The sequence below is a fragment of the Microcaecilia unicolor genome, chromosome 9 (genome assembly GCF_901765095.1).
Source record: "Microcaecilia unicolor chromosome 9, aMicUni1.1, whole genome shotgun sequence".
Classification (NCBI taxonomy): Eukaryota; Metazoa; Chordata; class Amphibia; order Gymnophiona; family Siphonopidae; genus Microcaecilia; species Microcaecilia unicolor.
In genome coordinates, this window is record NC_044039.1 from 24613272 (window position 1) to 24628942 (window position 15671).

A 15671-nucleotide genomic window follows, 5' to 3' on the forward strand; every position below is an offset into this window, starting at 1 on the left:
GCCTCTGGTTTGGCTGGCGGGAGTCCTCAGGCCCCGCCAGCAGAAGAAGCTTTTCTCCAGCGCTGTTCTTCACTCTGCTGCATTGCCTGGCCTGCCCCTGCGGCTGCTTTTTCCCCTCACATCGCGCATGAAATTCAGCATGCGTGATGTGTGGGGAAAAGCAGCCGCAGGGGCAGGCCAGGCAATGCAGCAGAGCGAAGAACAGCACTAGAGGAAGGCTTCTGCTTGTGGGGCTTGGGGAACCCCGCCAGCCAAGATATGTGGAGTTGCGGCAGGGGGGGGCATTGCAGCCTAAGTTTGATCTCCATCCATGTGTCTGTTCCCTTGCGCATCCACATGCACCCAGTGGCATAGGAAGGGGGGGGGGGACGGTGGGGCGGTCCGCCATTGGTGCACACCACTGGGGGGAGGGTGTCGGCTCCGCTGGTTCACTGCTCTCTCTGCCCCGGAACAGGCTACTTCCTGTTCCGAGGCAGAGAGAGCAGGGAACCAGCGGAGCCAACGCAGCTCCCAGCGACGTGCACTCGGGGCGGAGCGGCCCTCCTGCCCACCCCCTTTGGTAAGAATACGCTCCGGAGGGGGGGGGGTGCACGCTCCGGGGTGTGTGTGTGCGTGCGCGCTGAGGGGGGGTGCGCCATGCTGCACCCGGGGGGGAGGGTGTGCAGCGGCAAACAGCCCCGGGTGTCAGCCACCCTCGCTACGGCACTGCATGTACCTAAATTAAAGAGCTGCTCCTCTCCTGAAGTCACTTCATTGACTCCCTAACCATTTCCACATACAGTTCAAACTCCTCTTATTGACTTACAAGTGCATTCACTCTGCGGCTCCTCAGTACTTCTCCACTCTTCTCTCTCCCTACACTCATCCCCAGGAACTCCGTTCATTGGGTAAATCTCTTTTATCTGTACCTTTCTTCTCCACTGCTTAGACTCCGTTCCTTTTTCCTTGCGGCACCATGTGCCTGGAATAGACTTCCTGAGCCAGTACACAAAGCTCCATCTCTGCCAGTCTTCAAATCTAGGCTAAAAGCCCACCTTGTTGATGCTGCTTTTAACTCCTAACCTTTACTCACTTGTTCAGTACCCATATTTTATCATTCCCACCTTAGTAATTCCCCTTACCTCTTATTTGTCGTCTTTGTCCTAATTAGATTGTAAGCTTTGTCGAGCAGGGACTTTCTCTTTATGTCCAGTGTACAGCGCCGCGTACGTCTAGTAGTGCTATAGAAATGATAAGTAGTAGTAGTAGTATGAGGGAGATGTTTAGATCAGGGAGGAAAAGAGCGCATGCACGTTCGTTTTTCAAATATGTGCATGCTATTTTACTTCCAGTTGACTGTTGTAGAAATAACTGGCGTAGACTATGCATATCTTTTTAACTTGCACTAATTAGTGATAAAGTATCCCCTGGATTCTGTATATGGTGCCAAAAGTTGTCCACCCAATTTTGGGCATGCTTCTGAGATGTGTGCACAAGCAAATTGGATAATGAGCTCTGAATCATCAATAATTGGGTGCTAATCGGCACATTAAAATTTGGGTGTGCATCTGCCTGCGTGCTATTCTATAAGGGGGCATGGCCTTGGGAGTCTTGGAGGCATTCCAAATTACCGAATACCGCGTAACTACACCTAACTTGGGTGCCGACATTTACACCAGCTATCAGCGCGTAAAAGTCCAGCGCCTGAAAGTTAGGCGCAGAATCTACATGAACCCCCCCCCCGCAATTATATAAAAATCACCAAAAATTGCAAATTTGCTCACACAATTTAATTGAATAATGAGTTCATTAATGCCAATAATTGGCTTTTTAATAAGCAATTATTGGCACTAATTAGATTTAATTAGCATCTATATGTGTAAATTTAGGCATGGGATCTGCGCCTAAAATTTATGTGCGATCTGAAAAAAGGGGTGCGGAAACAAAAGGGTCACGGGTGTAATGGGGACATTCCTAAAATGAATGTGCATTGTTATAGAATAACGGAGATATGCACCTAATTTAGGTGTGTACATTTGCACCATGTTTCAGTTGATGCAAATGACCATGCCTAGGGTTACCATATGTCCGGATTTACCCGGACATGTCCTCTTTTTGAGGGTATGTCCGGGCAACCGGACGGGTTTTGCCAATCTGCCCGTTTGTCCGGATTTCTGGACAAACAGGCAGGCTGGTGGGCGGGCAAACGGGCAGATTGCTAGCCTCCCCTCCCCTTACTTACTAGTGCCCTGGTGGTCTAGTGACCTCTTCCGCCTTCGGAACAGGAAAGAGCCCCCTCTTTCCTGCCCGGAGCACTGCCCTGCATGCATCCTTTCTTGTTGCTGATCCTCGGAGCCGATTCAAAATGGCCACCGAGAGTTGAAGTGGCCTCGCGAGACTTCAACTCTCGGCAGCCATTTTGACTCGGCACCGAGGATCAGCAACAGGAAGGATGCATGCAGGGCAACGCTCCGGACAGGAAAGAGGGGGCTCTTTCCTGTCCCAAAGAGGTCACTAGACCACCAGGGCAGTAGTAAAGTAAGGGGAGGGGGGGTGACGGGGTATGTGAAGGGGGGAGGGGAAAATGTAACAGGGGGCGGAGCGAGGGTGTGACAGGGGGCGGGCAGGGTGTGAAAGGGGCGGGGCATGTGTCCTCCTTTTTTGGGGGACAAAATATGGTAACCCTAGCCATGCTTAAAGTTAGGCACGATTTCTGAGTGTAAGCGATATTCTTTAAACCTTATGTATCTTTAAGCGCTTTTTCTGGGACCGATTTTTTTTGTCGCCATATATAGAATCTAGCCCTAAATGCTATTCTATATAAAGCACATGCCCTTTATAGACTAGCATTTCAACACCCAAGTTTCGGTACCATTTACTGAATTCTCTCCTATGTGCATAAAAAGTGTGCACATATTTTGTATCTGCTCTGGCTAATGAAAAAACCCACTAGAAAGTAGTGCTGTTTAGACATGTACTATCAAACCATTCATGCAATATACTTTAACTCATTCCATTAGTGAAGTGTTTAAGATATGCATTTCCAATTATATTTCAGAGTTCTGGTTGATCGTACAAACCTTTTTTTTTTTTTAGCAGAAGGTGAAAGTAATCTATCTGTGTATCTTTTACTGTGATATAACTAGGCAATATGAGATGACTAGTCTTTGGTTATGTTACAGAGCAACTTTTCAATGTTGGTGCCAAGCCCTTGATGAAACATTTAATATGACTGATGTCCTTAATACTTGGCAAGAACCTGACAGCATCTCAGAATATTCAAATTTGAAATCCCCAGATTACAGTGAACGATTTCTGTATCAAGCTGGAATATGGGGCTGTTTGCAAGCAGCAGTGATAACGGCAAAAATAGCTCAGTAAGTATTCTGAAGTGAAAATCTTTTTAAGCTTAAGGTAGACATTGAAGAATATTCTACCCTATTAAATTGAGTAAAGGGTCAATGCTCAAAATCTTCCATGAGCAGGTAAATTATCTTTACACTGGTATTCAGCTGCACTCACCTGGTCAGTTGTGTAACTTCTCAGTGTTTGAGTGGATAGGTTTGGGTCTTCCATTTGCATAATCATAACTAAATTTAGCCACTGCTGAATTTCATGTTACCTAGCTAAATTTAAAATCTCATTCCACACTTTTAGCCCGGTCCCTTTTTTGCAGCATATTTTGCGATTTTAACTAAATAGAGGGGCCACATTTTTATACAGATTTACACAGCTAAAACTTGATTTTACCTGGATAAATCTTTTAAATATTGTCCCATAAGTGTTCTCCCTTTGTAAATTTGTGAATGAATCTACGGAATCTTAGCGGAGATTGGGTGGCGACGCCGGTATTTGGAGAGTAAAACCGGTGCAGGGCGGACTTCTACGGTCTGTGCCCTGATCGTGACTGAATAGATATGGATGGGCTGGAGTGTAAATGTTAAGGGGCTTCGACGTTAGCGTCAGAACATTTAGTACAGGAACAGTACTGGCCAGACTTCTACGGTCTGTGCCCTGAGAAAGGCAAGGACAAATCAAACTCGGGTATACATATAAAGTATCACATACCATGTAAAATGAGTTTATCTTGTTGAGCAGACTGGATGGACCATTCAGGTCTCTATCTGCCATCATTTACTATGTTACTATACATAGTAAACATAGTAGATGACGGCAGAAAAAGACCTGCATGGTCCATCCAGTCTGCCCAAGAAGATAAATTCATATGTGCTACTTTTTTATTTGTACTGTCCTCTTCAGGGCACAAACCATATAAGTCTGGCCAGCCCTATCCCCGCCTCCCAACCACCAACCCCGCCTCCCAACCACCAGCTCTGGCACAGACCCTATAAGTCTGCCCAGCACAATCCTCGCCTCCCAACTACCAGTCCCGCCTCCCACCACCAGCTCTGGCACAGACCCTATAAGTCTGCCCAGCACTATCCCCGCCTCCCAACTACCAGTCCCGCCTCCCACCACCATCTCTGGCACAGACCGTATAAGTCTGCCCAGCACTATCCCTGCCTCCCACCACCAGCCCCGGCACAGACCATATAAGTCTGCCCAGCACTAGTAAAAACCAGCCGGGTTTTACTTCCATTCCTTTCCATTGAAAGCAATGGAAGTAAAACCCGGCTGGCTCAATCCGTCCTCCTTTTTCTGGAGCCATATGGTAACCCTATCCCAACTGCAGCGCCACACTGCTCTCTTCCCCCCTCTCCTTCGCCTCTCCTCGGCGTCCTGGCATCTGTCTCTGAACCTCTTCCCTCCCTGGTGTCGGTACAAGTGTCCTCAGCGCCTGCAGTGATTCATTCTTACTGCTTGTGCCAGCCCCACAAGGCTTTCATCTGCTATGTTCTGCCAGACAGGAAACAGGAAATGATGTCAGAGAGGGCGGGACATTGCAGATGGAAGCCTGCAGGGCTGGTGCATGCAGCGAGACTGAATCTCTGCAGGCGCCGAGAATGTCTGTACCGACATCGGGGAGGGATAGAGTTCAGAGACAGGAGTGCAGATGCCGGGATGCTGGAGAGGGAGAAGATGTGGGGTAGGTGAAAAAAAACCCCTCTTATGTTCTTAAAAAAATATCTCCGGGAAGATATTTGATGGTGTGTGGTTGGGTGGGTGAGGAGGGGGCACAAGCGCTTGGAATGGCCCATCTAAAATATCAAGTCTGGCTAGGCCTCTGATGGCCACTCCTGGAGCGTTTGGTGGGTCACTTTCAGAAGTCTTATTTTGTGTATCCAGTATGACGACATTCCTGATGCTGGAGTAATCAGAGACGCATGGAAGAGAATTTATTTTCATAACGATACATTTGTTGCATTTATGCAGATACATTTTGACTTCAAATGTGAAACTGAGGACAGAGTGCTGTATTCTATCTTCTTTTCTCTTCAAGGTAAAGATTGTAGCACATTATAAACTACAGTAAAAGAACCCTTGAAATTAGATTCCAAACCCCAGACTGCCTAATCTGTTACACAAATTTAGGGACCCTTCTAGTAAAGGATGTTAAGCCCTATCATGCGCTTAGCGTGTGAAAAATAGGCTACTGCAAAACAAATTTAAGCATTTATCAGTATTTCTCCTGTTAACATTAACTATTTTCTTTAAATTATTTTTTTAGAGGGGGTGTGTCATACTACTACTACTTAACATTTCTAAAGCGCTACTAGGGTTACGCAGTGCTGTACAATGGGCTGAGAATGGGTCTGGAAGTGTTAACCAGTTAGTGCGTTCGCATTAGCTTGGGCTATTTGGCTAATGCTGAGTTATAACACGGTAGCATGAATTTTCTGCAAGTCCCGACAGCTAATGGAATAATTAGTGGAGGACCTGCAAAATAATAAAAAAATGCATCGAGAATTGAGCTTAGGTTGGAGCTGCCTAATTTAGCCACCCAGAACTACATGCTGCGATGGTGATCTCAATCTAGCTGCCTAGACTGTGCCGAAAATGAGCTTAATTTAACTTGTCAAAATTTGGTTATGTAGTAGTATACAGTGAGGGGCATTTTCAGTATGACATCTAAGTCCAACTTTGCACATTTTGCTCAAAACGTCCAAAATTCAAGTGGGGAATATAGCCATTTTCAAAACAGAAAAATATGTGTTTTTTCCCCCCAAAATGGCTATTTGCTATATGTTTTTGTGCTTGTTGCATTTATCTTTTTGGTCTATTTTTGAAAAAAAAAAAAAGTGCAAGTGAAAAATGCACAAAATCTAAGCCATTGGGATGTAGGATGAGCCCTAAATACTGGAATGCTCTCCCGCAGCACCTCAAATCGCAAGTGGACCACATCCTCTTCAAGAAGTTGCTGAAGACTTACTTCTTTGCCAAAACTTATTCCCCTAGTTACTCTTCTGATTGATACACCCTTCATGATCCCCACCCTGCTTGGTTTCCCAATGTTAGCTACTGCTCCTTCTGTCTAGTCTTTGTCCCCTTTGCAATATTTCCTTTATTGTAATGTTCTTAATTTTCTGTAAGCCACATTGTGCCTGCATGAGTGGGAAAATGTGGGATACAAATGAACCATAAATAAAATAAATACATACATACATAAATAGTAGGCTGGCCACACAGACATCCCAGGAGAGCAATGGGGCATCCTAGGGAGCACTGCAGTGGACTTCAAATAAATGCTCTCAGGAACATATCTCACAGTTGCTCCCCTTATCTTGTCTGCTGAGCCCCACAAAACCTACCCAAAACCCACTCCCCCCAACTGTACACTACTACAATAGCCCTTATGGGTGAAGGGGGCACTTATAACTTCTGCGAGGGCGGGACACAGGGAGAGAAGGCCCGAAGGGAGGCGAATCCGATCTGCCACTGCTGCGCTTTCAGTCACGGAGGTGACAGGTGAGGCGCTGTGATGATTTCAATGCAGGGGGCCCGGTCCGGTGGCGGACGGAAGGGGGCCGGGTGGGGACTGTGGTGCGGCGACTTTGGGGGCGGGGCTGAGGGCAGGTGAGATCGGGGACTGCGGCACCAGGCCCTTCTTGGAGGCCCGGGCCTGGGGAATTTTGTCCCCCCCCCCCGCCCCCCTCTCAGTGGCCCTGTTTCCACCACAAGTGTAACAGGTAGGGGGAGGTATGGGCCTTGGCCTACCTGTTTGCAGTGCACTGCACCCACCACTAGACTATTCCAGGGACCTGCATGCTGCTCTAATGGACCTGAGTGTTACATCTGAGGCTGGCATAGAGGCTGGTAAGTAATGTTTTTAATCACATTTTTGGGGGGTGTGAGGGGGTCAGTGACCATTGGGGAAGTAGGGGGAGATCTTCCCTGATTTCCTTCAGTGGTCATCTGGTCATTTAAGGGCACCTTTTTGTGCCTTATTCATTATAAACCAGCACTTACTCAAAATGTCTTAGTTTTAGTCCTGCACGGTTTTGTTTTGTTCCATTATGGCTGAAAAAGTTCATTTCATTTCAATTCTTGTATACCGCTAATATCCTCTTTTTATGGTTCAGTGTGGTTTACATTCTACGTGAGACAAAAGCAGATAGTGTGAGGTATGAGAAACAATAGACCAAGTGTTAGGAATGCCCAGATCCCGCCCTTAACACGCCACTGACACGCCCCTTTGTGATTTGAACGTATTTCCCATGGACTTCGTAGACCATCTAAAAATTGGTGTCAAAAATACCACTTTGGACGTTTTTGTGAGAAAAACGTCCACATGCAGATTTATGCTACTTTTTGGACATTTTCTCTTGAAAATAAGCCTAGAGGGGCATAATCGAACGGGGCGCCCAAGTTTTCATGAGGGCGTCCTAGCAGGATGGCCCTGTAAAGGGGTGGAGCAACCCGTATTATCGAAACAAGATGGTCGTCCATCTTTCATTTCGATAATACGGTCAGGGATGCCCAAATCATGAAATTTAGGTAGACCTTAGAGATGCTCGTCCTTAGGTTGTTTTTGAGATGGTCGTGTCCGGTTTTCAGCGATAATGGAAACCGAGGACGCCCATCTCAAAACCGATCAAATCCAAGCTATTTGGTCATGGGAGGAGCCAGCATTCGCAGTACACTGGTCCCCCTGACATGCCAGGACACCAACCGGGCACCCTAGGGGGCACTGCAGTGGACTTCAGAAAAAGGTCCCAGGTGCATAGCTCCCTTACCTTGGGTGCTGAGCCCCCAAAAACCCAAAATCCACAACACTACCATAGCCCTTAGGGATGAAGGGGGGCACCTACATGTGGGTACAGTGGGTTTGTGGTGGGTTTTGGAGGGCTCACATTTACCACCACAAATGTAACAGGTAGGGGGGGCCTGGGTCTGCCTGCCTGAAGTACACTGCACCCACTACAACTTCTCCAGGTACCTGCATACTGCTGCGATGGACCTGAGTATGACATTTGAGGCTGGCAAAAAAGTATTTTTAAAGATTTTTTTTGAGGGTGGGAGGGGGTTAGTGACCACTGCGGGAGTAAGGGGAGGTCATCCCTGATTCCCTCCGGTGGTCATCTGGTCAGTTCGGGTACCGTTTCAAGGCTTGGTCATGAAAAAAAATGGACCAAGTAAAGTCGCCCAAGTGTTCGTCAGGGATGCCCTTCTTTTTTCCATTATCAGTCGAGGACGCCCATCTCCTAAGCACGCCCCAGTCCCTCCTTCGCTACACTGCCGACACGCCCCCGTGAACTTTGGTCGTCCCCATAATGGAAAGCAGTTGAAGGCGCCCCAAATCGGCTTTCGATTATGCCGATTTGGGTGACCTTGCGAGAAGGACGCCCATCTCCCGATTTGAGTCGGAAGATGGGCGCCCTTCTCTTTTGAAAATTCACCTGCTAGTGTATACTTGGATTAATTGCAGATTGGTTTCATTATTTTCAGGCCCTGCTGAGAGCATCTCTTTCTCATCCTAGAGATGACTGTGACTATGCACTGTATGAAATAGATGAAGAATTTGACATAAAGGAACTTATTCCTGGTATAGATCTGTTCTCTGATCGACACAGAGCTGATGTTTCTACAGTTGTTTCCTGTCTGAATTTTATCATAATGGAGCTCTATGGTGCTGGGCAAAACCTATTGGTAAGTTCACATTGAAAATTGCATATTCAGAAGGAAATATCAAAAAGACTTGGGTATCAACTAAAATCATTACTGTAAATCTAAGAGTCAGATAAAAAAAATCTGCAGGTTTATACTCCGAAATGGCGATCAGTATACTAAACCAGAGGTGTTTAAACAATATTGGCCTGATACTCAAGGTGATTTAGCTGGCCAGGAAAAGCTCCTAACCTGGTCAAAAAAAAGACATAGCGGAGTCAGAAAAGGTTCAAAGAAGTGCAACCAAAATGATAAAGGGATGAAACTCCTTTCATATGAGGAAAGGCTAACGAGGTTAGGGCTCTTCAGCTTGGAAAAGAGACAGATGAGGGGAGAAATGATTGAGGTCTACAAAATCCTGAGTGGTGTGGAGCGGGTGGAGGTGAATCGATTTTTTTTTTTTTAAAGTACAAAGACTTGGGGACACTCAAGGAAGTTACATGGAAATACTTTTCAAACAAATAGGAGGAAATATTTTTTCACTCAAAGAATCGTTGCCGGAGGATGTGGTAACAGCGCTTAGCGTATCTGGGTTTAAAAAAGGTCAGGACAAGTTCCTGGAGGAAAAATACATAGTCTGCTATTGAAACAGACTCGGGGAAAGCTTTCCCTAGGATGGATAGTATGGAATGTTGCTACTCTTTGAGGTTTTACATGGAACGTTGCTACTATTTGGGCTGCTGCCAGGTACTTGTGATCTGGATTGGCCACTGTTGGAAACAGGATACTGGGCTAGATGGACCATTGGTCTGCCACAGTGTGGCTATTCCTGTGTTCTAATTGTGATGTCTGGCCCAATCACTAATATTTAATTGCTCTTAACTAGCCAGTACCGCTGAATATGAACACTGACCGAGGTGCACTATCCTGTTAGTGCTGGGGTGGAGTAGTGGTGGACCCAGGAGTTATTTGGGCACTGCAGATATTCAATACTGATGCCCAGATAGCTAATCGGGCATATAATACAGTCCTACCCATGCCCAGTTAGCTGTCTGACTACAGCACTGGCCATACCTGGATAGCTTGTGGGCACAAGAAAACACTTGGATATTCAGTTCCAGTACCTGTAAAGATACTGGCACCAGATATCTGGACCTAATTCTGTCCGCAGCAGTCATCTCTGTCAGTAGTGGGCTGAATATTGGTCAGCACATATATTTAGCACTGATAACATAAGTAATGCCATACTGAAAAAAGACCAAGGGTCCATTGAGCCCAGCATCTTGTCCACAACAGCGGCCAATCCAGGCTAAGGGCACCTGGCAAGCTTCCCAAACGTACAAACATTCTATATATGTTATTCCTGGGATTTGGGATTTTTCCAAGTCCGTTTAGTAGCGGTTTATGGACTTGTCCTTTAGGAAACCGTCCAACCCCTTTTTAAACTCTGCTAAGCTAACCGCCTTCACCACATTTTCCGGCAATGAATTCCAGAGTTTAATTACACGTTGGGTGAAGAAACATTTTCTCCGATTTGTTTTAAATTTACTACACTGTAGTTTAATCGCATGCCCCCTAGTCCTAGTATTTTTGGAAAGCGTGAACAGACGCTTCACATCCACCTGTTCCACTCCACTCATTATTTTATATACCTCTATCATGTCTCCCCTCAGCCGTCTCTTCTCCAAGCTGAATAGCCCTAGCCTCCTTAGTCTTTCTTCATAGGGAAGGCGTCCCATCCCCGCTATCATTTTAGTCGCCCTTCGCTGCACTTTTTCCAATTCTACTATATCTTTCTTGAGATGCGGCGACCAGAATTGAACACAATACTCAAGGTGTAGTCGCACCATGGAGCGATACAACAGCATTATAACATCCTCACACCTGTTTTCCATACCTTTCCTAATAATACCCAACATTCTATTCGCTTTCCTAGCCGCAGCAGCACACTGAGCAGAAGGTTTCAGTGTGTTATCGACGACGACACCCAGATCCCTTTCTTGGTCCGTAACTCCTAACGTGGAACCTTGCATGACGTAGCTATAATTCGGGTTCTTTTTTCCCACATGCATCACCTTGCACTTGCGCACATTAAACGTCATCTGCCATTTAGCCGCCCAGTCTCCCAGTCTCGTAAGGTCCTCTTGTAATTTTTCACAATCCTGTCGTGAGTTAACGACTTTGAATAACTTTGTGTCATCAGCAAATTTAATTACCTCGCTAGTTACTCCCATCTCTAAATCATTTATAAATATATTAAAAAGCAGCGGTCCTAGCACAGACCCCTGAGGAACCCCACTAACTACCCTTCTCCATTGTGAATACTGCCCATTTAACCCCACTCTCTGTTTCCTATCCTTCAACCAGTTTTTAATCCACAATAGGACATTTCCTCCTATCCCATGATCCTCCAATTTCCTCTGTAGCCTTTCATGAGGTACCTTGTCAAACGCCTTTTGAAAATCCAGATACACAATATCAACCGGCTCCCCTTTGTCCACATGTTTGTTTATTCCTTCAAAGAATTGAAGTAAATTGGTCAGGCAAGATTTCCCCACACAAAAGCCGTGCTGACTCGGTCTCAGTAATCCATGTCCTCGGATGTGCTCTGTAATTTTGTTTTTAATAATAGCCTCTACCATTTTCCCCGGCACCAACGTCAGACTCACCGGTCTATAATTTCCCGGATCTCCCCTGGAGCCTTTTTTAAAAATGGGCGTTACATTGGCCACCCTCCAATCTTCCGGTACCACACTCGATTTTAAGGATAAGTTGCATATCACTAGCAGTAGCTCCGCAAGCTCATTTTTTCAGTTCTATCAGTACTCTAGGATGAATACCATCCGGTCCAGGAGATTTGCTACTCTTCAGTTTGCCGAACTGCCCCATTACGTCCTCCAGGTTTACCGTGAAGTCAGTAAGTACTGTATAGTCAGTTGTACTAAATATATATGCAATACATTGATTGCTGGTGACGATACATCAAGTGGTGATATTCAGCTTTTATAGTGATAATTCTGTAAAGTGGGAAGAAATATTTATGCACCAGACATGCACACAAATGTTTAGAGTAATGGCATATATTTGTGAATGACTAGGTTCACTTTTGGCCAGTTTTCATGGAACTGCTCTTTTTCTTCACTGATCTAGTGAAGGAAGCATAGCTTTTGCAGCGACTCCCAAGTGAAGTTTTACAAAACTATCTGCTCAATGTGCTGGTTAAAGTATGCACATACAACCTGCTTGCATGTATTTTTTTTTCCCACAATAAGCTGTAGAATTACCAGGGTACAGGTGAGAAGAAGTTTGCACTTTGCAGATAGGTTTGAATTTTGAAAGCTATGCATACATTTTCATGGAAAAAAAAACCATGCACACCAAGCCGCAAGTGTCAATGTGTGTGCGTAGTATTCCCAGGGTACATTTTAAAGTGAAAGTGTGTGCAGATTTTTGCCTTAAAAATCCAGCAAAGACAAAGGGGGGAGGGAGGTTACAGGGGAGAGGAATATTGGAGGGGTAAGGAAGGGCAGATAGGGGGGGGGGGGTAGCTGGGAGTAGGGAGGGAGGAAGCTAAAGAGAAAAGTGATGGCTACCTCTATGTTATGATTACAAGTTGTTCATTTGTTTCCTGATGTATCTTGAACATAGCGTATGAATATTGTATTGTTTGTGATAGGTCATCAATAAACAATAAAATTGTTTAAAACTAAAAATCCAGCAAAGTCTGCATAGAGAGATGAACATGCATATTTTCCACTAACATGGACAGCTATAAAATTAGCCCCTTACCCACGGATTCTATATAGTGAGCCAAGAGATCTGCGCTGAAATCAGTGTGGATTCTATAACGTTGCGCATAACTTAATAAGCTTAGTGAGTGCTGATAACGGCAGTTAACAAGCAATGATGAGCATTAATTGGCACTGATTAGAATTTAGGCGCACAACTCGCTAAACATATTTTGCAACGATGTGTGCTGAACCTTTAACGCACGCAGGCAAAAAGGGGACATAGTTATGGGCAGGGAAATGGGCGTTTCATGGGTGTTCCAAACTTTAGGCGCCTAGTTATAGAATATGGCCTAGTGCACCTAAATCTCCAATTTTTCGTTGTTGTAAATGGATGTGCGCAGATTTAGGTACTGAAATATGAATTAAGTGTATTGTATAATTGGCGCCTAAATCTAGGCACTGCTTATAGAATACGCTTAGCACTGATTTCAGTACCGATTTTTTTAGCTGCCGTATATAGAATCTCCTCCTTAATGATCTGATGATATCTTGAGATGTTTTGTAGTTACTAAAGTTTCCACTTTTCTGTGAGTTTCATACCTCACACTCTTCTATTCAAATTACTCTTGCCACAGGTGCATCCAAACCAGGGGCATAGCTAGGTGGGGCCATGGGGGCATGGGCCCCCACAGATTTAGCCCTGGCCCCCTGTATTTTTGACCCCCCACCACCACCGCCGACCCTCCCCTGCCACTTTCAATCCCCCCTCCCGCCGCCACTGCTGCCTGGTACCTTTTGCTAGCGGGGGTCCCCAACCCCCGCCAGCCGAGGTCTCCGGCGCCTTCGCTGATCTGTTTCTGTGAGTCCTGACTCCTGACGTCCTGCGTGTGCACAGAAACAGATCAGCGAAGGTGACGGAGACCTCGACTGGCGGGGGTTGGGGACCCCTTCCAGCAAAGGTACCTGGTGGCAACAGGGGAGGGTTGGCGGCGGGAGGGGGGTCGAGGATGGCAGGGGGGGTTGAAAGTGGCGGGGGGGGGGGGTAAACTGTGCACCCCCATCTTGGGCTCTGGACCCCCCTCCTGCCGAGGTTTGGCTACACCCCTAACCATTGTGGATGAACTTCACTCTTTGGGTCTTTGATCTGCTGAGGAAAACCTTCAACAGATACATTTCCTGGAGCTAAGAGTGATTTGGATTATTCTTTCAGAGATCAAATGGCCAACAAAATTAGTCTAATCCAGGCAGGCAACCAAGCATACCTCCTGTATTGGAAAACTGTCAGAATTAGGGACTGGGCCATCTCTCATAGCATGATACTTGGAGTCATGTATCTGGCAGAGAAAGGCAACGCCCTGGCAGAACTTTGGTCCTGGGGAACTGAGGAACTGAGTTCGATTCCCAGCACAGGCAGCTCCTTGTGACTCTGGGCAAGTCACTTAACCCTCCATTGCCCCATGTAAGCTGCATTGAGCCTGCCATGAGTGGGAAAGCGCAGGGTACAAATGTAATAAAAATAAAATAGATACTATTGGAGATTCTACATGGAATGTTGCTACTATTGGAGATTCTACATGGAATGTTGCTATTCCACTAGCAACATTCCATGTAGAAGCCTGCGCGGCCACATTGGTGATCTGCAAGGGCCGACTTCTACACTAGTGGAATAGCAACATTCCATGTAGAATCTCAAATAGTAGCAACAGTGGAGAAGTGGCCTAGTGCTTAGGGTGGTGGACTTTGGTCCTGAGGAACTGAGTTTGAGTCCCACTTCAGGCAGAGGCAGCTCCTTGTGACTCTGGGCAAGTCACTTAACCCTCCATTGCCCCATGTAAGCTGCATTGAGCCTGCCATGAGTGGGAAAGCACGGGGTACAAATGTAACAAAAATAAAATAGATACTATTGGAGATTCTACATGGAATGTTGCTACTATTGGAGATTCTACATGGAATGTTGCTACTATTGGAAATTCTACATGGAATGTTGATATTCCACTAGCAACATTCCATGTAGAAGGCTGCACAGGCTTTTGTTTCTGTGAGTCTGACGTCCTGCACGTACGTGCAGGACGTCAGACTCACAGAAGCAGAAGCCTGCGCGGCCACATTGGTGATCTGCAAGGGCCGACTTCTACATGGAATGTTGCTAGTGGAATAGCAACATTCCATGTAGAATCTCAAATAGTAGCAAGAGTGGAGGAGTGGCCTAGTGGTTAGGGTGGTGGACTTTGGTCCTGGGGAACTGAGGAACTTTTTGATTCCCACTTCAGGCACAGGCAGCTCCTTGTGACTCTGGGCAAGTCACTTAACCCTCCATTGCCCCATGTAAGCTGCATTGAGCCTGCCATGAGTGGGAAAGCGCGGGATACAAATGTAACGAAAAAAAAAAGAAGTAGATCCAAGTACTTCACTCTCTTCAGTAACTGTGTAGCCCTCTTCGATAACTTCCTTTCTTAATGTTCACTCACTGTATTCCCAAATGCACATTGAAACAAGACTCAAAACCATTAAAAAACAAAAAATTTCAGATACTACATTTCAATCATCATTAGCCTGATGCCAAAGACTTTTGAATATCTGACTTTTTCAAAATCTCAATGTTTCCTGTTCGCAGATTCTGCCACTATTGACATTGTACCAGTACTTTGTATCTACAGTTTGCCATGAACCTCTTAAATCCATTGAAGGAAGAATCCTTAAGGTAATTATGATATAGCGCTGTTCTATGAAAATGTGTGGAACTTTTCAGAATGCCCCTGGCTCCTTCCCGGGTCATGCCCCATTTGAGTTGTGCATTAGGCCACTTCTCCACTCTGTTTCCTATAATATAATCCAGGCATAAATGTGTTTGGTGCGTTCTGTGGAATAATTTCCAAGCTTTGAAAACTGTTGTGACCTGTTATAAAATTATCCTCTCTCAACACTTTTGAGTTCTTCCCTCTCAATAACTAACCT

General features: G+C 45.7%; 1 protein-coding gene across 1 annotated transcript in view; it reads left to right on the forward strand.

The window, feature by feature from the left end:
* Positions 1–15671, forward strand: part of CFAP54 (cilia and flagella associated protein 54) — a 276413-nt gene that overhangs the window by 158220 nt on the left and 102522 nt on the right. The window contains 4 exon segments of the mRNA XM_030214871.1: positions 3162–3356; positions 5314–5380; positions 8827–9027; positions 15331–15417. Coding sequence (XP_030070731.1) covers positions 3162–3356; positions 5314–5380; positions 8827–9027; positions 15331–15417 — 550 coding nt within the window.